Genomic DNA, 26,073 nt, shown 5'->3' with positions numbered 1-26,073 from the left:
CTAGAGATCATTGTTGAGTAAAGCTTGAGGGGTAGACTTTATCAAGGTACTCTTGTCAATTCAGTCTTAAATTTTTTAAAATTTTATTCTGCTACTGTTTTCAAGACTGCAATTTTCTCATTTTTCATTTTTAATTGATCAATAGAATTCTGCCTCTTTTTTCATGAATCCAGATGAGATGTTTAGAAAGTAGAATTGAAAAAAAAATGTACTCCCATCATCCAAATCTCAAACAACTGGAAAGTTTGTTCCCTTAAACCAATCCATCTACACTGACACTTGGCTTTTTCAGAGCAATCACAGTGACCTTTAAAAATGTAAATCAATTTACAATTCTCCCTCACTTAAAACATTCCATGACTTCTAATTAAAATTAATATAATATTAAAAATCTTTATTATGGTCCCAAAATCCTGAGTGAGCTAGCTCCTGCCTATCTCTCCAACTTCATCTCATTTCATTCTTCCAATTGATAATGATACTACAACCACAAAAGATGAATTCCTGTTCTGTAAATGAGTCAAGAATGTTTTTAATTGAAAGCCATCACATATACCATCCCCTGTCTGAATTTTTCTTCTCCCTACTCTTGGCCAGCCTTAGTCTCATTCAACATATAGGTATCACTTAAACATTGCTTCTTCAAAGAGATCTTCTTTGATGATGCCTCATCAGCACAAATATCTTTCTAATAACACCAAACAGTTTTTTCTTTATAGCATACAACATTTGCACTAAGATATTTACTTGTATGGCCATCTTTATCCTTAAAAACTTTTATCTCCATTACACACAGAATTTATTCAATAAATATTTTTGAATAAATAAGCAAGTATTGCATCCTGTTAATAGTGCTCAGTGTAGATAATATACATCAATTAACATATTTCCATTACATAAGCTACTTTTTTCCTAAATAACCATTTGAATTATCAAAATGATTATATTATATTCATTTACTTGAATATCATGTATTTTACTCCATTTTAAAATTATCATACATGCAATAACTCTTAGTCAAGTGTGAGTCTTATGCAAGAAAAATTGATATATAAAACTGTAAAATTAGTGTATGATATAGCATTATACTCTCCTTAGTTGTATTTTATTGCAGCAATAAATTTTGCTAAGTACTAACAGCCAGTAACTTGTAAAATTTTAGCCATATTTCAAACTTTGCACAATAGAACCCCAAATACAAATGATAATACTATGTTATAGGTCTAAGCTTAAGTGAATTTAATCTCAATATAATTCCTATGGAAAACACTTTGTAGTGTGGAGGGAAAAGTTATATTTTTATAGCATTGCTTACATAGAAATACCTCACCTGCTGTTGCCTCCTGGTTTTAGTCACAGGCTCATCCTCTTATAACCAGTCATTAAATGTAGGAGTTCCTTCAAGTCTAGTTCTAGGTCAACTTTTCCTATCATTCTGTATTATCAGTTCAGGAATGTCATCCACACATGAGGCCTAAGTTATAACTTCTATAGAGATGATTCACACTCTAACCCTACCCTCTCTTCTGAGCTTTGTTTATTCCCCTATCTTGTGAACATCTTCTGTTTTGTGATGTTTCAAAGACATCCTAAATGAATCATATCCTCCCACACTCAAATACCCAGACCTGTTCTCCTCCCAATGTCCCCTATGCCAATTAATAACAATACCAAGCATTAATAGTGCATGTTAGAAATTCAAAAGTCAAACTCCTCGTATCTTTCTATCCCCCTCTTCCATATCAGATGTTTATAATTAGCCAATTTATTCCTAAATGTCTGTGAAATATGTTAAACTCTTTCCATCTCATCACCATGCTAGAGCAAGCTACAGTAATGTCTTTCCTTCCAACTGGAAAACTCACTGACTGGACTGAGTTCTTGTCTGGAGGCTTTGGGAGAAATCAGCTTCCAAGCTCATTCCTTCCTTTGCAACAGTAGGACTGAAGTCCCTGTTTTCTTGCTAGCTGTCATACAGGAGCTACTCTCAGCTCCTGGAGGTCACTCACATTCCTTACTACACGGCCCCCTTCATCAACAATCCTGTCATGACACATCAAATCCTTCTCATTCTTTAAATCTCTGATTTCCTTTCTCTGACCAGTTGGAGAAAAAGAAATCTTCAGAGTTCCCTTAGAATTCTGACTACAACAGTCCACACTCTGGCCCCTAAATATTTACATCTCTCTCAAATGCAATATGCATTCAACCCCTCCCAAGGTTCCCATTACAACATCAGCTCAAATCCAAAATCTCATCTAATTCTCATTAGCTCAAAGGCCCCAAATCTCATCATCTATATAATCAAAATCAGGTGTGGATGAGATCCCTGTGTATAATATGTTAAATATGACTCCTGAGGCATAATTCCTCTCTATCTGTAGACCTGTGAAACTAGCAAGATATTTTTATGGCAGCACCCCACTTCTTGGTAACAAAATCTGCATTAGTTTTCTATTGCTGTATAACAAATATAACAATACCAACTCACATTTATTATCCTACAGTTCTGTTGGTAATAAGTTCAACACTACATGGCTGGCTTCTCTGTCCCCAGCACTCCCAATGTACAATGCTGGGGCAAGCATATGAATAAAATTATAGACATTTCCATTCAAAAAGTGTTCAGCAAAGAGTTGTATAGTCACACATTCAGCCTTTTCTCTATGGCATGCTTTTGGTAGCCATTTCTGACTTTTAGCAATTTTTCCTTCTGGGGAAACAGAATTTTCAAATTATCCAGTCATGGTTCCTTTTTATTTAACAATTCTTCCCTCAAGGTAGCTCTCTCATCTCTCATTTTATGATAAGCAGCAAGAAGAAACCAAGCAGCACCTTCAACATTTTATAATAAATGTCCTTAGTTCTATATACAGGTTCAACACTTACAAATTCCACATCACTTCAGGGCACAATTTCATTAAGTTTTCTTTCACCACAAAACAAATATCTGTACTCCTCCATATTTTATGACAATTTTTGGCTTTCTCTAAAGCTATTTATTTCCTTATAACACTCCCCTCTTCTCAACCTTTACTAGTAGCACCTTAACATCCATATTTCTACTACCAATCTACTCAATTCAATCTAGGCTTTTCTACAATGTTGACCAAAATTCTAGCAGGCTCCATCTATCCCCTGATTCCAAAACCACTCCCACATTTTGGATATTTTTTATGGCAGCACCCCCTTCTTCGTAACAAAATCTGCATTAGTTTTCCACTGCTGTATAACAAATCAAGAAAAACATACCATGTTGGAAGTGGGGCAATATGGTGGAATGGTGAGATGTATGTTTTAGTTACTCCTCCAGGGAAGTAGGTAGAAAGCCAGGAACTGCATGGACTGGACACCGCAGAGCAATTTGAGCTTAGGCATACTTCATACAACACTCATGAAAATGTTGAACTGCTGAGATCAGTGAAATCTGTAAGTTTTTGCAGCCAGGGGACCTGTGCCCCTCCCTGCCAGGCTCAGTCCCATGGGAGGAGGGGCTGACAGCACTGGGAATTAGAAGGGAGAACTGCAGTGGTGGCACTTATCAGAAACTCATTCTACTGATCCAAACTCCAATCATAGATAGACCGAGACCAGACACCAGAGAATCCAGGAGAAGCCAGCCCAGCAGAGAGGAGATAGGGATAGCAAAAACAGCAAGAAAAACCCAAAAATAAAAGCAGAGGCTTTTTGGAGTTCTGGTGAACATAGAAAGGGGAAGGGCAGAGCTCAGGCAGAGTGAGGCTCATATGCAAATTCAGAAGAAAAACCGGTCTCTCTGCCCCCTGGACCTTTCCTTAAAGGCCCTAATTGCTTTGTCTCTTAGCATTTCAATAACCCATTAGATGTGAAAGGAAGGCCCTTTTTTATCTTTTTTTTTTCTTTTTCTAAAACAATTACTCTAAGAAGCCCAATACAGAAAGCCTCAAAGACTTGCAATTTGGGCAGGTCAAGACAAGAGCAGAACTAAGAGAGCTCTGAGACAAAAGGCAATAATCCAGTGGCTGAGAAAATTCACTAAACACCACAACTTCCCAAGAAAAGGGGGGCATCCTCTCACAGCCATCATCTTGGTGGACAGGGAACACTCCTGCCTGTCCCTGACTTTGAAGCTTATTATAAAGCCACAGTTGTCAAAACAGCATGGTACTGGCACAAAGATAGACATATTGATCAATGGAATTGAATTGAGAATTTGGACATAGACCCCCAGATCTATGGCCAACTGATCTATGATAAGGTCCTCAAAGTCACTAATCTGGGTCATAGCGGTCTTTTCAACAAATGGGGCTGGGAGAGTTGGATATCCATATCCAAAAGAATGAAAGAGGACCCCTACCTCACACCCTACACAAAAATTAACTCAAAATGGACCAAAGATCTCAATATAAAAGAAAGTACCATAAAACTCCTAGAAGATAATGTAGGGAAACATCTTCAAGACTTGTATTAGATGGCCACTTCCTAGACTTTACACCCAAAGCACAAGCAACAAAAGAAAAAATAGATAAATGGGAACTCCTCAAGCTTAGAAGTTTCTGTACCTCAAAGGAATTTCTCAAAAAGGTAAAGAGGCAGTCAACTCAATGGGAAAAAATTTTTGGAAACCATGTATCTGACAAAAGACTGATATCTTGCATATATAAAGAAATCCTACAACTCAATGACAATAGTACAGACAGCCCAATTATAAAATGGGCAAAAGATATGAAAAGACAGTTCTCTGAAGAGGAAATACAAATGGCCAAGAAACACATGAAAAATGTTCAGCTTCACTAGCTATTAGAGAGATGCAAATTAAGACCACAATGAGATACCATCTCACACCAATTAGAATGGCTGCCATTAAACAAACAGGAAACTACAAATGCTGGAGGGGATGTGGAGAAATTGGAACTCTTATTTATTGTTGGTGGGACTGTATAATGGTTCAGCCACTCTGGAAATCAGTCTGGCAGATCCTTAGAAAACTAGATATAGAGTTAACCATCAATCCAGAGATTGCACTTCTCAGTATATACCCAGAAGATCTGAAAGCAATGACACAAACAGATATCTGCATGCCAATGTTCATAGCAGCATTATTCACAATTGCCAAGAGATGGAAACAACCCAAATGTCCTTCAACAGATGAGTGGATAAATAAAATGTGGTATATACACACAATGGAATACTATGCAGCAGTAAGAAGGAACGATGTCATGAAACATATGAAAACATGGATGAACCTTGAAGACATAATGCTGAGCGAAATAAGCCAGCCACAAAAAGAGAAATATTATATGCTACCGCTAATGTGAACTTTAAAAAATGTAAAACAAATGGTTTATAATGTAGAATGCGGGGGAACTAGTGATACAGAGCAATTAAGGAAGTGGGAACAATAATCCAATAAGAACAGATAAGCTATCGTGGGTAAATTTAACGTTCTGGGAATGCCCAGGAATGACTAGGGTCTGTTAATTTCTGATGGGTACAGTAGGAGCAAGTTCACAGAAATGTTGCTATATTAGGTTACTTTCTTGGGGTGGAGTAGGAACATGCTGGAAGTAAAGTAGTTATCTTAGGTTAGTCGTCTTTTTCTTACTCCCTTGTTATGGCCTCTTTGAAATGTTTTTTTAAATTTTTTAATTTTTTTTATTTTTTATACGGTTGATTTAAAAAAAAGTTAAAAAAAAAAAAACAAGGAAAAAAATATGCAGAGCCACCTTGAGGAGCTGGTGGAGAATGCAGGGGCATTGGCCTGCCCCACCTCAATGCTTGCTAATGTGCTTACAGACATAGAGGACTGGTGGTTTGATGGGTTGAGCCCTCTACCACAGGACTTGTCCTTGGGAAGACTGTTGCTGCAAAGAAGAGGCTAGGCCTGCCTATAATTGTGCTTAAGAGCCTCCTCCTGAATGTCTCTTTGTTGCTCAGATGTGGCCCGCTCTCTCTAGCTAAGCCAACTAGAAAGGTGAAATCACTGCCCTCCCCACTATGTGGGATCAGACACCCAGGGGAGTGAATCTCCCTGGCAACATGGAATATGACTCCCAGGGAGGAATGTAGACCCAGCATCACGGGATGGAGAACATCTTCTTGACCAAAGGGGGAAATGAAAGGAAATGAAATAAGCTTCAGTGGCAGAGAGATTCCAAAATGAGCCAAGAGTTCACTCTGGTGGGCACTCTTATGCACAATATAGACAACACTTTTTAGGTTCTAATGAATTGGGGTAGCTGGTGGTAGATACCTGAAACTATCGAACTACAACCCAGAACCCATGAATCTTGAAGATGATTGTTTAAAAATGTAGCTTATGAGGGGTGACAATGGGATTGGGAAAGCCATAAGGACCACACTCCCCTTTGTCTAGTTTATGGATGGACGAGTAGAAAATTGGGGAAGGAAACAAACAAACAAACAAAGGCACCCAGTGTTCTTTTTTACTTTAATTGCTCTTTTTCACTTTAATTATTATTCTTGTTATTTTTGTGTGTGTGTGGTAATGAAGGTGTCAGGGATTGATTTTGGTTATGAATGTACAACTATGTAATGGTACTGTGAACAATCAAATGTATGATTTGTTTTGTATGACTGCATGTTATGTGAATATATCTCAATAAAATGAATGTAAAAAAAAACATACCATGTTGAAACAACTCACATTTATTATCCTACAGTTCTGTTGGTAATAAGTTCAACACTACATGGCTAGCTTCTCTGCTCAGGGCATCATGAGGCTGGAATCAAGGTGACAGACAATCTAAGTTCTCATCTTGAGGCTATGGGAAAAAGTCTGCTTCCAAACTCATTCTTATTTGGGGCAAAATTCAATTCCTTGGTGTTGTAGGACTGAGGTCCCCATTTCATTGCTCTTGTAGCTGGGGGCCTCTCTCAGCTCCTAAAACCTGTGGGATTCTTTATCATATGGCCTCCTTACCTTCAAGTCAGCAACAATGCATGGAATCATTCTCATGCTTCAAACATTTGACTGCCTTTTCTCTGACCAGCCAGAAAAAAACCCTTTACTTTTAAAAGGCTCATGGGGTTAGGTCAGGACCACCCAGGTCAATTTTCCTGCTTGAAGATAAATTGCACCATATAAATATACCTTAAACACAGCAATAAAATCCATCATATTCATATTCACAGTCTCGTGGATTCTACAGAGGTGGGAAATCTTGAGGGCAAACTTAGAATTCTGCTTACTACATATAAGAATTATATAGAGTATATTATACCTTAAAGAATAATAATAAAATGAGTACCAAAGTACCCAATCCAAGATTAAGAAAAAAGCCTCACTGCTACTTTGGAAGACTCTTGTGTACCTCTGCTTGATAGCATATCTCTTCTTCCTCTCCCTCTCAGAGAAAAACTTTATGTGGGCTTTTGTGTTAATTATTTGATTACTCTTCTTTATAGTTTCACCAACTGTGGTTTATATAATTTGGAAATACATATAAATGATATTATATTGTGTGTATTCTTCTGTTACTTGCTTATTTTGCATATGCTGTTTAGTTGAGATTCCTGTGGATGTGTGGCTCTAGTTCATTAACTGTCACTGCTAGGTTATTTTAATTTCTATGAATATACCAGAATTTATTTATATATTAGTATTGATGGTCAATTTGTTTTTTCCCATTTTTGTTATTACAAAAATGCTGGCATAAATATTCTATCTTATGCCTCATAGTGTAAATTTGCAAGAGTTTCTCTTAAAGTATGCCACCTATGAGTGGAAATGCTGGATTGTAGCAATGAGTATGTTTATATGTACCATGCAATTACAGTCTCTTTTCTTTCCACAACTTCAGTCATTTCCATTATTGTAAGATACAACATACATACAGAAAGATGTCATCTCTCAAGGTACAGCTCAGCAAGCAGTCATATAGGTAATTTCAAAAATTGTTATGGGTTACAGTTCCACAATTTCAGTTCTTTCCTTATTATGCAATACAAGGTATATACAGAAAGGTGAACACCTTCAAGGCGCAATACAATGAGCAGCTATAGAGCAAATCCCAAGGGATGCTATAGGCTACAGTTCCACTATGTCATTTACTTCTTTCCAGCCATTCCAACAGCCCAGCATCATATATATATTTATATTTATATTTATATTTATCAATATTCATAAACCTTTGTTCAATCTTATCTTCTTTGTTGCTACTCCTTCCTCTCACTAAATCTCTCTCTTTCTCCATCTTCAGGGATGTCTAGGCAGTGAGCATCCTAACTTGTTCATATTAAAAGGGGGTGTTGACAGTATGGAAGAGGGGGTAACATCTGATAGTTGATCTTAAAGAGGCTGTTGCCTCTGGGTTTTAGGACTTGTCTGGTATAGGAATGCTCTAGTGGATTTAAGTTTCTGAAATGTAAAACTTAGTAAGTGATGCATCACTGATATTTATAATCTCATTAACATAACGTAGTCACTCCTGACTATTCCCATAACATTAAGATCACCCTCATTATCACATCTGTACATATTAGATTATTGTTCTTCCTTCACTAGTTTCTATCTCTAGATCCCCTATATTGTACTTTTAAGACACCTATTTTACATTTTTCAAAGAGTTCACATTAGTGGTAACATGCAATATCTCTCCTTTTGTGTTCTGGCTGATTTCACTCAGCATTATGTCTTCAAGTTTCATCCATGTTGTCATATGTTTTATGACCTCATTCTTTCTTACTGCCACATAGTATTCCATCATGTGTATATACCACATTTTGTTTATCCACTCATCTGTTGAAGGACATTTGGATTATTTCCACCTCTTGGCAATTGTGAAGAATGCTGCTATGAATATCAGTGTGCCAGTTTGGATGTATTATGTCCGCCCCAAAACACCATGCTCTTTGATGCAGTCTTGTAAGGGCAGATGCAGTAGTGTTGATTAGGTTGGAACGCTTTGAGTGTTTCCATGAAGATGTGACTCAATCAACCATGGGCGAGATCTTTGGAAAATTTCCATACAGTTGTGGCCCCACCCATTCAGTGTGGGTCTCAATTGAATCACTGGAGCCCTATAAAAGTGGGTTGTGTTCTAGCACCTCTCTCAGTTCCTGTGCATTCTTCAAAATGTTGCTCTTGGGGTGTTTTGTCCTCTCTTAGCTTCTCCAGAGCAAACTCTGGGCTAGCTTCTCCAAAATGTCAGCAAAAGTCTGCTTTCAGCTACCGTCTCCAAAATGTCACTCTCAGCTGCTCTGTGGTCCTTCTGTTTGTGAGCTGTTTTATAGAACTCCAGTGATTAAATCAAGACCCACCCTGAATGGTTGGGCTCCATATCTCAATGGAAATAATTTAATCAAACATTTCACCCACACTTAATTGAGACATAACTCCATGGAAACACTCAATCAAAAGATTCCAACCTAATCAACAATAATATGTCTGCCCCCACAAGATTACATTAAAGAACATGGTGTTTGGGGGGACATAATACATCCAGACCAGCACATCTTCTATAACTTTATATTGACTTTTAAAAGTTGTTTTTCTTTTCTGAAATTCCACTTCAAAGAAAAGGGACAGATGTATTGTTTCCTATTCCTCCTGTAAAGTACAGCTGAGAATCCTTGGCCATATATATTGTTCCAACCCAGCTTGGCCCCAAGATCAAAAAGCATGCTAGCCATGGAGTTAGACATGAGTTTAATGAGACTTATGGACAGGAGAGATGGTTTCACAGTGGCAGCCAGCAGGGAAAGTTGGAAGCTAGTGCCCCACAAAGAGCTGGGTGTGCCAGGGGGTGGTTTATAAGGGTGTTAACAAGGTACCCTTCCCTGATCTGGCTGAAGCAGTATCAAAGGAGGCCCACTGGAGAGTCAGAATTTTTACCACCACTGAGTGGTAATAAGAATAACCCCCATGGAGTCAGTGGAGGCCCAGAGGGAAGCATTAATGAGGTGGCACTCTCCTTCCTACTTGTATTATTCAACTTATATGAAATATCTAGAATGAGTAAATTCATAGAAACAGAAAGTAGATTGGAGGCTTTCAAGGAGCTGGGGGGAGGGAGGGAGGAATGGGGAGTTATTGCTTAATGGGTAAATTTTCTGTTTGGGATCATGAAAAATTTTGGCAATTGATGGTTGTTATGGTAGCAGAACATTGTGAACATAATTAATACCACTGAAGTGTACATTTAAAATGATTAAAATGGGATTTTTATCATTATATATGTGTATTTACTACCACAATAAAAAATGAAAATGAAAACACAACACAGAGTATGGGAGAAAATATTTGCAAATCATATATCAGGTGAGAATTTAGGATCCAAAATATATCCATTCTTACATCTCAACAGAAAACAAAACAACCAACCAATTAAAATATGGGGAAAGGACCTGAATTGACATTTATCCAAAGGACATATACAAATGGCAAAGTACATTTAAAAAAAGGATAATAACACATGTTGGAGATGATGTGGAGAAATAGATAATCTCATTCATTTTTGAAGGGAATGTAAAATAGTGCAGCCCCTGTGAAAAAGAGTTTGGCAGTTCTTCAGAAAGTTAAGTATGGAGTTACCATAGGATCTAGTAATCACACATCCAGGTATATTACCAAAGGAATAGAAAGCAGGTACTCACCCAATGTTTGCACAATGCTGTTCATAGCAGCATTATTCACAATTGCCAAAAGATGGAAACAACTCTAGTGTCCATCAACAGATAAAAGATAAACAAAATATGGTGTATACATACAATGGAATACTTTCAGCTCTAAAATAGAATGATGTTCTGATACATATTTGAAAATGGATGAACATTGAAGACATCATGTTGAGTGAAATTAACCAGATACAAAAGATAAATATTTTATGGTGTCACTGATATGAAATAATTAGAATAAGCAAATTACAGAGTCTAGCTATATACACCAAAATTTGTACATAAATAATCTATCTGAATTATTCACAATAGCCAAAAAGTGGAAACCACCCCAAAGTGAAACAACTGATGGATGGTGGTCTAGTTTGCTAATGCTGCCTTTATGCAAAATACCAGAAATGGCTTGGCTTTTATAAAGGGGGTTTATTTGGTTACAAAGTTACAGTCTTAAGGCCATAAAAATGTCCAAGCTAAGGCATCAACAATAAGGTACCATCACAGAAGAACACCGATGGCATCTGGAATGCCTCTGTTGTCTGGGAAGGCATGTGGCTGGCATCTTCTTCCTTTGCTCCCAGGTTGTGTTTCAAAATGGCTTTCTCCCAGGACATTTCTCTCTGGGGGTATTCTCTTAGTTTCTCCCAGGCAAACTCTGGAGTAGCAAAAGTCTACTTTCAATGGCCATCTTCAAAATGTCTCTCCTGGCTGCAACTGTGTTGAGCTCCTTCTGTCTGATCTTTTATGGGGCTCTGGTAAGCTAATCAAGACCCATGCTGAATGGGTGGGGCCACACCACCAAAGAAATAATCTAATAAAAGTATTACCCATAGTTGGGTGGGTCACATCTCCATGGAAACAACCTAATCCAAAGATTCCAACCTAATCAACACTAATATGTTTATCGCACAAGATTGCATTGAAGAACATGGCATTCTGGGGGACACAATACATCCAAATAGGCACAGATGGAGAAATAAAATGTGATATATCCATACAATGGAGTATTATTCAGCCATTAAAAGAAATGAAGCATAGATACATGCTATATCCTGGTCGACTCTTAAAAATATTATGTTAATTGAAATAAACCAGTCACAAAGAGCCATATATTGTGTGATTCTAATTTTGTGACATGTCCAGAAGAGATAAAATCATAGAAACAGTAAGTAGATTAGTGTTGGCCCCGTGCCAAGGGTACAGGGTATTGGAGGATAACTGTTAATGTGTATAAGGTCTTTCTGGGGTGAAGAAATTATTTTGGAATTAGATAGCAGTGACACTTGCATGACTATGTGAATATAGTAAAAATCACCAAATTGTACAGTTTTAAATAGTGAATTTTATGGTGTTTGAGTTATAACTTCAAATAAAACAAGTGTTTATTAGTTAATATAAGATGTTTGGAATAGTGCCTTGTGCTTAGTAATGCCTAGAATTTAAGAATGGATTTAAAAAGCATTATCCACATAATCATACTGAAAATTGATGGATTTCCAGAAAAGGAAATAATTTGCAAATGCAGCTGGGAAAATTAAAATTAATACAGGCTCATGTGCTCACACACATCTTAATTTTTAAATACTGTTCCTCACCATGAAAACCAGAGTCCCTTGAAGAAATGGTTCATTCCAGGTTTGCAGCAAAAAGTACAAGGAAACCTTGGAACATTTTGTGCCAGAAAGCAAGGAAGGACTCAGAAACAAATGTACGCATATCAAATGGACCAAGGGTCATGTTGAAGGAGGTTCTAGTTTGGGACATTTTGAATATTAAAACAGTAATGACTGTAATTGATTATAGTACACTGGAATTTTTTAAAAAACTTTAGTCCTTAGTGCTACTCATGGTGGAGGTGGACAGGGAAAGCCCTTCAACACAGAAAAATGCCTGTTAATAAATATAAAAGTATTAATAGGTTGCCATTTGTTACCCAATGTAATAGCTGATTCAGGCCAATATCAGCAATGGATGTAAAAAACCATTGGTAAAGTTGTGAGGAACAGGATATTCACAGTCTAAAGGTATGACCCAGCAGATTTTTTTATTAATTACAGAAGTCAAAAACTACATTTGATAGAGAGAAGCTAGTGGATACGTCTTTAAGCAATGATCAAACAGAACACTCACTAGTTAAGTGGCCTCTTTGGTTTAGAGTTCCAGACCCCTTACCAAAATTTATGAACTCATGAAATCTACCTTATGAAATAAAGTGACACATTTTCAGTCTCAAAATAAAAGGCTGATATTTGACTTTGAATAAAAGAGAAATAATATATTCCACTAATTGTTAAAAAAAAACAACTAAGTAGTCCAGGTAGTTTTAATAAGGCCCACACTGTAGGAATAACAACTGATGAAAATAAGCCCACTCCCCAGTGTGTAGAATTCTATTAAGATGAGTAAATGAAAAAGAGTCAGTTCAACATGCCACATAAAGTTAAAGCTACAGCCCCAGTAATTTAAAGCACTATTAGAAAAGATCACCTCTTTTCCAAGAAGCAAATGTCAACAAGTTTAAATAATGAAGAATATCCTCAATTATTTTTTATTGTGGAATATAATATATTTACATAGAAGTGATAACTTTCCAAGTGCAATTTAACAAGTTGTTAGCAAATTTCAAAGAATATTATGGGTTACTGTTCCACAGTTTATTTCCTTATTGTGAAATATAACATATAAGCAAAAAGGTGATAACATTCAAAGTATGATTTAACAAGTAGTTATATAGGAAATTTCCAAGAATGTTATGGGTTACAGTTCCACCACTTTAGTCCCTTCCTTCTAGCTGTTATAATACCCAGGTGAATGATTCTCCCTGGTGACATGGTACATAGATTCCAGAAATGAGCCTGACTCTGGCATTGAGGGGTTGAGAATGCCTTGTTGACCAAAAGAGGGAAAAGAAAGGCAACAAAATAAGGTTTCAGTGACTAAGAGATTTCAAATGAGTTGAGAGGCTGTCCTGGAGTTTACTCCTAAGCAAGCTTCAGCTAAATATCCCAAATGGCCACAGTATGATAAGCCCAAGTAAACAGTAGTCCCAAAAATTCCTAAAGAATACCCAGGTCCCTATCTGAGAGTCTATAAAATTTCAAACACTATGTTTATTCTTCAGAAACTTAAGTCCTTCAGAGAGCTCCTATGCCTGTTAAGTCCCAAAACCCAGAGGCAACAGCCTCTTCAAGAACATCAACCAACAACATTTTCCCACAATGTTGACACACTTTTTCAACATGAACAAGTTATGGTTGTCACTGTCTAGATATCCCTGAAGATCAGGAAAATGATTAAAGTAGAGGAAGGGGTAGTAACAGGTGAGATAAAATTTATCCTCAATTATTTTAAGCATTATTATTGATAGTTCTCTGTTGACCAAAAAGAAGAGTGGAAAACAGGAAAATTTGAAATCTTATCAAATGAATTGTAATTATTTTAATTAAAATACCAAATGATTTCTAGCAAATTTGTATATTCTCTTAATGCCTGCTTTACTGAAACATTAAATGTCAAAACATCATTAAGGATTCCTGAAAGCAGATATCATTTTTTACATGATGTCCTCATTCTCAAAAAGAAAAGCCCAGTGGCCATCTGTAATGACCTTAATAAAGTAATAACAATGATGAAATATGCAACTGTATAATTAGAAACTACTTTATATATGATAAAAATCAAAAGATTGCTGTTTTTAAATACATGTTTAATACTCAAAACCATTCAAAGTCTCACAGGAAATTATTTCCTTCATATTTGCTGTTAGTTGAGGATTTTGCTGCTGACAAGAAATGAAAAGCTTTTCTGTGAAATTCCCTGGAAAGCATAACTTTGGAAATTTTCCTCATTTTTTCATTTTAAAATGGAAGGTATTACACAGACTTTTGCAATATCATTATATTCATATGTTCTCTTCAATAATTTGTCTGTTATCCTTATGCCAGAGATGCTTTGAAGGCCCAGTTTTAAGGTTAAGAGTGTCAGGGTGAAACAGAGAGATGAATTTGGAGGCAGTTTTCCAAGATACTTTCCTGAACTTCCACACCAACGAACAGAATCTCTGTCACACATTTTCAAAGCCAATTTCATTTTCCTATTGCTGTAGTTTGTTATCTTACAGGTAATATGAAAAGGCTTTTCTAGAATTACAGTATCTGGAATTGTCTCCAAAGAAAGCCTCATGTTTCCATAACCTGGAGCTTCTCTTTCAAGTTGGATTGTCTGTACCATTGCCATTTCACCTAGATTTCTTTTCCACACTATATCCAACTTTCCCATTTCTGTTAGTCCTCTAATGATGCCAGCTTTCTCTGCAAATTCCTGTTTGAGCTGAAGGTGGTATAAGTACTGGCGTCCTTCCATTGATTGCAAAACTGTCCTGGTTCCAAAGGTGCACTCATCTTCTCCAGCTTGGTTGAGAGTATTTAATTCTGTTACAATGTACATTAAAGATGAATCTAGGGAAACCTTTTGTATAAACACAGTTGATGATGAAATATTCTGAATCTGGACTTCGAGATATAAATCATCCATCTCCAAATTGTAAAACTTGGTTTTAACATCCAACAGTGGGATGAAAGAAAATAAGTTTAGTTTCCTAAAAAACATCCTTTTTCTACCCGAATTGAATAGATACTACACACAGAGGGACATCTCTTCTAATGCCCTTTATTTTGTTGTGTATGAAATCATCACTATGACAATTGGATTCAAGTTCTGCCGCTATAACCTTGGAGACTGAAAGATGTAAGGATGAAGATCAGCCTTTCAATAAGATTTTTACACCTTAATTGTTATCATTGAGAATTTGCATATAACTGAAATTTTTTTCTCCCAAAAATGTAGCTGTGAGGTTTAATGGTAAAGTCAACCTTTCCCCTAAACATTTACATTTCTGGGGATGGCCACATCCCATAAGCTGGTTAAAGAAATTACCAGGACACAGTAGGAGGAGACAGATGGGGAGAAAGATGACTATGTGATGGAGGCAGAGAATGAGTTATGGATTGCTAGCAAGCCACCATCAGAAAACTACAGACTTCAGAGAAAGCACAACCCAGCCAATACCTTGCTTTGGACTTCTAACTGTAAGACAATAAACTGTTGGGTGGCTTAACCACAGGAATTTATTAGCTCACAGTTTGAGGCTAGGAAAAGTCCAAAACCAAGATGTCAGCAAGGCCATTAAAAAAAAGAGAGAAATTACAGGCAAGTCTCTGCCTTCACTTGTGTCTGGAAAATTGGTTAATAAATTTGGCTTAGTAGACAGCATCACTTAGAGTGTCAGAAATATCTCCTGTCTAGGTGGATTCCTTTCCATTTTGACCCACGATATTGTTCCATTGGCTGGAGTCACTGGAGATAGGAAGAAGTTAGGGCACACCCCTCCCCAAATGTCCAGAAGACTATGCACAAAGGAGAGGTCCTACCCTCAGAACAATTCCTGAATTAGTCAGGGATCAAAAAGAGAAGCAGAACCAGTAGGAGATGAGATAGATGATTTTAATGATGAAGATAGATGATAGATAGATAGATAGATAGATAGATAGATAGATAGATAATAGATTCATAGATAGATACAAACACTAGCTATTACAGGGAATTGGTGTACACAATTGTAATCACTAGTTAAACAGTTCCTGTAGTGCTGTCTCCATATTGATGTAGGAGCTTGAAATCCACAGGGCAGGCAGAAGGAAGATCATGAGGAGGCTGGAACCCCATAAGCACAAGCTGAAACACCATAGGATGGACTGAAGCTCATGTCCATTCCTGTTGTCTCTGAATTTATTGAAGAATGCAGAAGTCATTGCACTTTGCCATGGAGCTAAATACAAACAACTGGCTCAGCTGCTGCTTCATACTGAGATAAGCCAGCAGATGAGCAATAAAATGTTTTTGTTACCAAAATGCTGCTGCCTCCCTTCCACCTTCCAAAGTCTTGTAAAATCTCCCTAGTGGCCTATCTTAACTGGAAACATACTAAAAATGGAATTCTTGGAAATAGTAGTTCAGCTTAGTATAGCTAACACATTACAAATTCATCATATGACTGACCTTCATCCCTGCCACATGGCCACTTTGTTCATGAGCCCACTGGGCAATGGCAGGAATGGCTGTAGAAAGAGACTGACTGACAGCCACAGAATGGGTTATCTTTACCTGATTGTTGAAATCCTCCTCTACTGAGGTCACCATTTCATCAGCATTTATATTGTTCACAAATATCCTCAGATTCTGTGCCCATCTAGAGAGTTCTATCCTTTGATCTTTTCTCCAGACCACCTTGTCTCTGATTTTCTAATATCATTCCTTCCAAGACCCTGATCATCCTCACCTCTGGCCATTCCCCTTCCAGGCAAAGTGAACAAGCAGGTGCACTGCTCAACATTCTGTGCATTGGGAGGATTTCCATTCATTACTTTCATTACTGACCTTTAGGATTGTCCCAGAAGAGACTGGCAGTGCTATAGATGCCCACCTTTTGGTCATGAATGCATTTCATGAAGAACCATATGTAAGCTAAGCCAGATTTTTTGTTTCCTTAGTCACTCGGCCATAGGAAACTACCAGTGGGGTCATAGGGGCAGACTGAGTAAGAGAAAGGAATGTAGCAGAAGTAGGTACTTCATGAAATTTATGTGGGTCTTCAGAACCTGCTTGAATCTCATCTCATATATACCTCTTCCACTTAATAAAGGAGTGTTATGCACACCAACTTTATGGCTGTATAGTTTGGGTCAGAAAATACCCAGTTCCCAATGAGCAGCTCAAGTCATATGGTAAGTTAATGGCACATGGTGGGGCATTCAGTCTTTTCTAAGGCCCAGTATCAAACCAAAAGTTTCTTCTCAAAAGTACCTATCCACAGAGGATTTGCTCCAAAATCCTAAGGGTCTGTACTGTTATTAACCTATAAGGCTCCAAACAGTATCTCTATATGTCACTTACTCTTCAAGCACCATCAAATATGCTGGACTCAAATCTGCATGAGAGACGGTGCCACTTGCATGGCAGCCTAGACCCATTACAGAGTCTTTTCTTGTTCTGGCCCCCACTCAAACTAGTCAATCAATAAATGGGTCATAGTGGCACACCTGATGAGATATATATTGCTTCCAAAATCCAAACTGGCCTCCTTTATAGTGGCAGAAGGAGCTGGGTGCAAGAACTTATCCTTCATTTTGGAAGGGATATGTTGATGTGCTCCAGACCACTGAGCCTCTAGAAATTTCACTGAGGTGAAAGGCATCTGAATTTTGGTTGGATATATTTTCCATCTTCTGGCACATAAGGGTCTTGCAAATGTATCTAGTATAGTTTCTACTTCCTGCAAACCATATTTGGTCAGCATAGTGCCATATATCTAATGGATCAGTGTGATGTCCTGTGGAAGGGGAAGGCCATCAAGGTCTCTACAAACTAATTATAACAGGGCTGAAGAGTTGATATATGCCTGAGGTAGGACAGTATATGTGTATTGTTGGAAATGCCAGCTGCAAGTATCTTGCTTCTGATGGCCCTTTCTAACAAAGAGAGAGATAAATAAGCAATTGCCAGATCAATAAATGTATATTGGGTTCCGGGGAATATATTGATTTGCTAAAACAATAAAATCACATCTGGAAGGGCAGCTGTAAACTGAAGTCACCACCTGATTAAACTTATGAGAATTCATTACCATCTTACAAGATCCATCTGTCTTTTGCACTGGCCAAATAAGAAAGTTGAATGGGGATGTGGTAGGAATCACTACCCCTGAATCTTTCAAGTCCTGATGGTGGCACTAAGGTCAACAATCCCTCCAGGAATGTGATAATCTTTTTAACTTACTACATTTGTAGGTAGAGACAGTCCTAGTAACTTCCACTCAACCTTTCTTACCATAATAGCCCTTACTCCATGGGTCAGGGAACCAATGCTGGGATTCTGCAAGTGGTTGAGTATGTCTATTCAGATTCTGAGTTCTGGAACTGGAGAAGTAATGACACAGTGGCTTGGGAACCCACTAGAGCACTGAGAGATGGATGTGAGTTAAAACTCCATTGATCACTTGAACCAGAAAGCCCTATTCTGACTTGTGTATGTTCACAGAGAGACCACATTTTGCGTCTCTAGGAGAGAATGTCCGTTCAGAATCAGTCTCCAGTAATCTACCAAAATATGATTTTAACTCTCTTCCCAATGCATCCCTTTGGAGAAGGCTGGGAGAAAGATTAACAGTATAAGTTGTTGGCAGTATAGCAAGTTCCTGCCTCAAGGGGACCTACTCAGCCCCTTCACTCAAGGAGCTCTGGGTCTGTAAACTGGCTCAAGCCTGAGAATTTATTGAGAATTTATGACTATGTTTTCATGATCCAAGTTAGGCTTGTAATAATTAGACTTAGATTTCTTCTGCTTAGATTTATCAAGTAATAACTTAGAAAGCTGCCCATCTAGGTCAGTTCTAGTGACACCATGATCAACTAGCCAATGCCATAGGTTTCTGTCAGTCAGACTTTTCTGATTACTGGTTTGGCTCCATTGCCCATTACAATAACTACACTCATCTTTGGCTGGCCCCATCCATACAGGGTTCTCATTATCTCCATCGAGTTTAGGGATCCCTGTTTGGGGGTGACAGTTCTCACTGTAATTTCTGACCCAAAGAGAAGACTGACCACAGAGCTCCTCAAGTATGCTGAAGCTCCTCTCACAAGTACTTTTTTCACATTCATGGTGAAAAAGTTGTTCACTGGATCCTCCTGTGGCAGGTGAGCAAGTAGTTCATGATAAATTCATTCTAACATTCTAATCTCCTATAACTTGGACCTTACTCTATCACATATCAAGGCAGTTCTGGGATTTCAACTTCATTTAATATAGGCCACATTTGGGCCCATGTTTCAGCCAACCAAACAAACCATTAAAGCCCTTCCTAACCCTTTGAGCTAAATCACTGATTGTAGAATCTCCGCTTAGTGGACTCATATCGATAAATTCATCCTGATCCAACATTATATCTCCACCACCACCACCATGAGCCACACACTAAAATCCATTCCCACAAATATTCCCCAGATTTCTGTCTATGTAAATTGGAAAAATCATGCCACTTTTCTCACATGTATCACATCTCCTCTCAGGCCACACTTTGTACATCACCTTTTGAGCCTGCTTGAACCAGTTATAGGTCTAGAAGCAATGAGAGATGGCAGGGTTAGGTCCTGTGCAGAATCAGCAGTGCTTTGCAAGTCAACCACTTCATGGGAGGTCCTTATAAGTTCTTCAGGTGAAGGGGTAGTAACATCCTCAGGCAGGGTGAATGGGCTCCTTCTACTGGCAAAGAAGACTCAGCAGAATTTAGAGGTTTGATGACCCCAGCTTCATTGGGATCTGCCCACATGAACCCATTCCAATTTTCAAGATCCCCTTCCTTCCCAACCAATGCCCTAATTTTAACAGAAGAGACCCTGTCAATCCACTTGTGCTGTAATTCAGCCACTTACATGATGAGATTCTGGGTTTGGCTTTCAGAAATGTCGGCTCTCTGGCTACAGGAGTTTAGGATTTCTTTCAGAGCAGATATAGATGCTTTTGGATCATATTTGTGGATCTTGTACTGAGAATTTGAAGCTCTGAACTCATCCTTTTCTTTCCTCCACTTACTCCCGCACAGTTAGAAGCAAAAAGCTAGCCCCATTATACTCCTCATTTTGACAATATTCACAGTCTTGCATTCTAAGAGTGACAATTTGAGCAACTCTTTTGCCATCTCTTACCATGGACTACCAGTGTGGTCTTTATCTCTGGAAACAGAGTAATTAGTGCCTCTAAATGTATTTAGATTAGAGAATCAATCCCAGAAAACCCCAAACCAATTCAGAGGATATGTCTTTAAGACTGTTCCTCTGGAACTACTCTTGGTACCAAACTATTTATCAGTCAGGGTTCAGTCAGAGTTCAATCAGAGAAGTAGAACCAATAGGGCAGAATATATATAAAATTGGCTTGCACAAATGTGGGGGCTCATTAAGCAGTCACTGTAATGCTGTCTCTGCATCTGATCTTGCAGTCCACAGGGCTGGCAGTCAGGAAGGGAAGATCTTACACAAGGGCAAACTGAAATTCCACAAGGAAAGACTGAAGTCTGTGTCCATTCTCATTGCATCTGACCTTGGTGAAGAGAGTATCATGCAGATCCACAGCCCTTTGTTATGGAGCTATATGCACACACACACACACACACACACACACACACACACACACACACGGCTGGGATGCAATGAGTTGAGTCAGCAGATCAGCAATAATATGTATATGTTACAAAATGGCTACTGTCTCCCTTCTGCCTTCCCAAATCTCACAAGAATCTCCTCAGTGGCCCACCCTAATTGGAAACGTACAAGAAAGGGAAATCTTGGGCAAGTTGACACATTGCAAAGCCATCATAACTCTCCTACCAATTCTTCCTCAGGCCATATTCTACATTCCCCTTACTACACCCAATGGCTCCATTTCATGAAAGCCATCCCTTTTCCATTTCTCAAAAACCTATAAATACAACTAATTTTTCTATCTCCCAGCTAAGAAAACACATTTTCATTTCTCAGAACTTACCACTGGTAATAGGATCTCCCAAAAGCCTATACTGTAGTGGATTCATTGGGAAATTTCCACATACTGAGGGAAGTAAATATAGAGAAGTAAATGGGTTAGTATAAAATTTTGCTACCAAAAAAAAATCAGCCCCACTGTGCCAGTTTGAATGTATTGTGTCCCCCAAATGCCATTATCTTTGTGGTCTTGTGGGACAGACGTTTTGGTGCTGGTTAGATTTGCTTGGAATGTGCCCCACCCAGCTGTGGGTGGTGACTTTGGTGGGATACTCCCATGGAGCCGTGACCCCACCCATTCAGGGTGGGCCTTGATCAGCTGAGCCATATAAAACATGCTGACTCAAAGAGACAGGAAGGAGTGCAGCTGTGAGTGACGTTTTGAAGAAAAGCAAGCTTGCTAGAGAGGAATGTCCTGGGAGAAAGCCATTTTGAAACCAGAACTTTGGAGCAGATGCCAGCCACATGCCTTCCCAGCTAACAGAGGTTTTCCGGACGCCATCGGCCATCCTCCAGTGAAGGTACCTGATTATTGATGTGTTACCTTGGACACTTTATGGCCTTAAGACTGTAACTGTAACCCCAAATAAACCCCCTTTTTATAAAAGCCGATCCATCTCTGGTGTTTTGCATTCTGCAGCATTAGCAAACTAAGACAGATTTTGGTACCAGAGAAGTGGGGTGCTTTTGCTGCTGAGTTTGCAGATACCAAACATGTTGGAACAGCTTTTTAAATGGATAATGGGGAGTTTCTGGAAGAATTGTGAGGAGCTTGATAGAAAAGGCCAAAACTGCTTTAAAAAGACTGTTTATGGAAATATGGACTCTAAAGATACTTCTGATGAGGACTTAAGCAGAAATGATGAATGTGTTGTTGCAAACTGGAAGAAAGGCGATCCTTGTTTTAAAGTGGCAGAGAATTTGGCAAAATTGAGTCCTGGTGTCAGATGGAAGGAAGAATTTAAAAGTGACAACCTGGAATACTTAGCTGAGGAGATCTCCAGACTACCTGTGGAGGATGTAACCTGGCTTCTCCTTGCAGCTTATAGTAAAATGCGAGCAGAGAGAGATAAACTTAGAACTGAACTCTTGGGTTCAAAGAAACCAGAAGCTGATGGCTTGGAAAATTACAAGCTTCCAGGGGGTGGAATCCCAGAAGCTACAGCCCAAAGTGACGATGCAACTGAACATGGAACCCAGCCACCATTTCAGTACAAGCCAAGATTGGACATGGAATTATCCAGAAAGGATTTGTGGAAACTCCTATTGTCTGATGGCTTTGACCCCTGTGTGCTTCATGCAAAGCCGACAGAATTTTTGCGAGAACTTTATAGACAGAGCCATTGCCGGTCTGGACTGGAGGAAACAGACAAGGAACAAACTGAAGGAAAAATTTCTTCAAAGACAGAGCCATGGAGGTTGAGGTCTGGAGTCAGGAGGTCTCCGGCTGGGAGAGTGGAGCAGCCCACATGCATGGAAAGGGTGAGTTTGCCCTGGAGGTCGAGGGCGGGCTTTCCGCCTCAATGCTCTGGAACAGTTTTGCCACCTCAGGTCCCAAAGAGGTTGGAGCACATTCCCAGGGAATTGAGGAGAGCCTGGCTGCCACCACACTGTTCTGAAGGGGTTGAGCATGTACCCCGGAGATGGAAGGGAATCCGGGAGCTGCCCCGATGTTTGAGGAGGGTGGGGCCGAGAAGGTGGTCTCCCCAATGTGTGGGTATGTTGGAGCACTCACCTAAGCATTTGGAGAGGAAAGGGCTGCCGAAAAGGCCCTTAGGAAGGGTTAGGCTCCCGCTCTCTCAAGCCCCAAGGACGCAATGTTGTTCTGTAAATGACTCTCAGACTTTGAAATCTAATGGAGGGAGGTGGGGCAAGATGGCAGACTGGTGAGCTGTATGTTTTAGTTACTCCTCCAGGAAAGTAGGTAAAAAGCCAGGAACTGCGTAGACTGGACACCACAGAGCAATCTGTCTTTGGGCATACTTCATACAACACTCATGAAAACGTGGAACTGCTGAGATCAGCAAAATCTGTAAGTTTTTGCGGCCAGGGGACTCGCGCCCCTCCCTGCCAGGCTCAGTCCCGGGGGAGGAGGGGCTGTCAGCTCCGGGAAGGAGAAGGGAGAATTGCAGTGGCTGCTCTTATCGGAAACTCATTCTACTGATTCAAACTCAAACCATAGATAGACTGAGACCAGACACCAGAGACTCTGAGAGCAGCCAGCCCAGCAGAGAGGAGACAGGCATAGAAAAAAAACAACACGAAAAACTCCAAAATAAAAGCAGAGGATTTTTGGAGTTCTGGTGAACACAGAAAGGGGAAGGGCGGAGATCAGGCCTTGAGGCGCATATGCAAATCCCGAAGCAAAGCTGATCTCTCTGCCCTGTGCACCTTTCCTTAATGGCCCTGGTTGCTTTGTCTATTAGCATTTCAATAACCCATTAGATCTCTGAGGAGGGCCGTTTTGTTTTTTTTTTTTTAAATCCTTTTTGCTTTTTCTAAAACAATTACTCTAAGAAGCTCAATACAGAAAGCTTCAAAGAATTGAAATTTGGGCATGTCAAGTCAAGAGCAGAACTAAGAGAGCTCTGAGACAAAAGGCAATAATCCAGTGGCTGAGAAAATTCACTAAACAACACAACTTCCCAAGAAAAGGGGGGTGTCCGCTCACAGCCACCATCCTGGTGGACAGGAAACACTCCTGCCCATCGCCAGCCCCATAGCCCAGAGCTGCCCCAGACAACCCAGAGTGACGGAAGTGCTTCAAATAACAGGCACACACCACAAAACTGAGCGTGGACATTAGCCTTCCCTGCAACCTCAGCTGAATGTCCCAGAGCTGGGAAGGGGGAGCAGTGTGAATAAACAGAGCCCCATTCAGCCATCATTTGAGCAGACTGGGAGCCTCCCAACACAGCCCAGCAGCCCAGAACTGCTCTGGGGGGACGGCACTCACCTGTGACATAGCACAGTCATCCCTCAACAGAGGACCCGGGGTGCACAGCCTGGAAGAGGGGCCCACTTGCAAGTCTCAGGAGCCATACGCCAATACCAAAGACTTGTGGGTCAGTGGCAGAGACAAACTGTGGCAGGACTGAACTGAAGGATTAGACTATTGCAGCAGCTTTAAAACTCTAGGATCATCAGGGAGATTTGATTGTTAGGGCCACCCCCCCTCCCCGACTGCCCAGAAACACGCCCCACATACAGGGCAGGCAACACCAAATACACATGCAAGCTTGGTACACCAATTGGGCCCCACAAGACTCACTCCCCCACTCACCAAAAAGGCTAAGCAGGGGAGATCTGGCTTGTGGAGAACAGGTGGCTCGTGGACGCCACCTGCTGGTTAGTTAGAGAAAGTGTACTCCACGAAGCTGTAGATCTGATAAATTAGAGATAAGGACTTCAACTGGTCTACAAACCCTAAAAGAACCCTATCAAGTTCAGCAAATGCCACGAGGCCAAAAACAACAGAAAATTATAAAGCATATGAAAAAACCAGACGATATGGATAACCCAAGCCCAAGCACCCAAATCAAAAGACCAGAAGAGACACAGCACCTAGAGCAGCTACTCAAAGAACTAAAGATGAACAATGAGACAATAGTACGGGATATGAAGGAAATCAAGAAGACCCTAGAAGAGCATAAAGAAGACATTGCAAGACTAAATAAAAAAATGGATGATCTTATGGAAATTAAAGAAACTGTTGACCAAATTAAAAAGATTCTGGACACTCATAGTACAAGACTAGAGGAAGTTGAACAACGACTCAGTGACCTGGAAGATGACAGAATGGAAAATGAAAGCATAAAACAAAGAATGGGGAAAAAAATTGAAAAACTCGAAATGGACCTCAGGGATATGATAGATAATATGAAACGTCCGAATATAAGACTCATTGGTGTCCCAGAAGGGGAAGAAAAGGGTAAAGGTCTAGGAAGAGTATTCAAAGAAATTGTTGGGGAAAACTTCCCAAATCTTCTAAACAACATAAATACACAAATCATAAATGCTCAGCGAAATCCAAATAGAATAAATCCAAAAAAACCCACTCCGAGACATATACTGATCACACTGTCAAACATAGAAGAGAAGGAGCAAGTTCTGAAAGCAGCAAGAGAAAAGCAATTCACCACATACAAAGGAAACAGCATAAGACTAAGTAGTGACTACTCAGCAGCCACCATGGAGGCAAGAAGGCAGTGGCACGATATATTTAAAATTCTGAGTGAGAGGAATTTCCAGCCAAGAATACTTTATCCAGCAAAGCTCTCCTTCAAATTTGAGGGAGAGCTTAAATTTTTCACAGACAAAGAAATGCTGAGAGAATTTGCTAACAAGAGACCTGCCCTACTGGAGATACTAAAGGGAGCCCTACAGACAGAGAAACAAAGACAGGACAGAGAGACCTGGAGAAAGGTTCAGTACTAAAGAGATTCGGTATGGGTACAATAAAGGATATTAATAGAGAGAGGGAAAAATATGGCAAACATAATCCAAAGGATAAGATGGCCGATTCAAGAAATGCCTTCACAGTTTTAACGTTGAATGTAAATGGATTAAACTCCCCAATTAAAAGATATAGATTCGCAGAATGGATCAAAAAAAATGAACCATCAATATGTTGCATACAAGAGACTCATCTTAGACACAGGGACACAAAGAAACTGAAAGTGAAAGGATGGAAAAAAATATTTCATGCAAGCTACAGCCAAAAGAAAGCAGGTGTAGCAATATTAATCTCAGATAAAATAGACTTCAAATGCAGGGATGTTTTGAGAGACAAAGAAGGCCACTACATACTAATAAAAGGGGCAATTCAGCAAGAAGAAATAACAATCGTAAATGTCTATGCACC

General features: G+C 39.4%; 1 protein-coding gene across 1 annotated transcript; it reads right to left on the bottom strand.

Annotated features, from left to right (window-relative positions):
- Window positions 1-14,466: 14,466 nt before the first annotated feature.
- LOC119522217 (trafficking protein particle complex subunit 13-like) lies at window positions 14,467-16,961 on the bottom strand. Its single transcript, XM_037820839.1, is given in 3 exon segments — window positions 14,467-15,241; window positions 15,243-15,351; window positions 16,952-16,961. Coding segments are annotated over 3 exon segments (894 nt in total).
- Between the last annotated feature and the right edge of the window lie 9,112 nt (window positions 16,962-26,073).

Source organism: Choloepus didactylus, chromosome X (genome assembly GCF_015220235.1).
Source record: "Choloepus didactylus isolate mChoDid1 chromosome X, mChoDid1.pri, whole genome shotgun sequence".
In the NCBI taxonomy this organism is placed as follows: domain Eukaryota; kingdom Metazoa; phylum Chordata; class Mammalia; order Pilosa; family Megalonychidae; genus Choloepus; species Choloepus didactylus.
The sequence above is the reverse complement of the archived record's forward strand: the minus strand, read 5'-3'. Positions and strand labels throughout refer to the sequence as shown.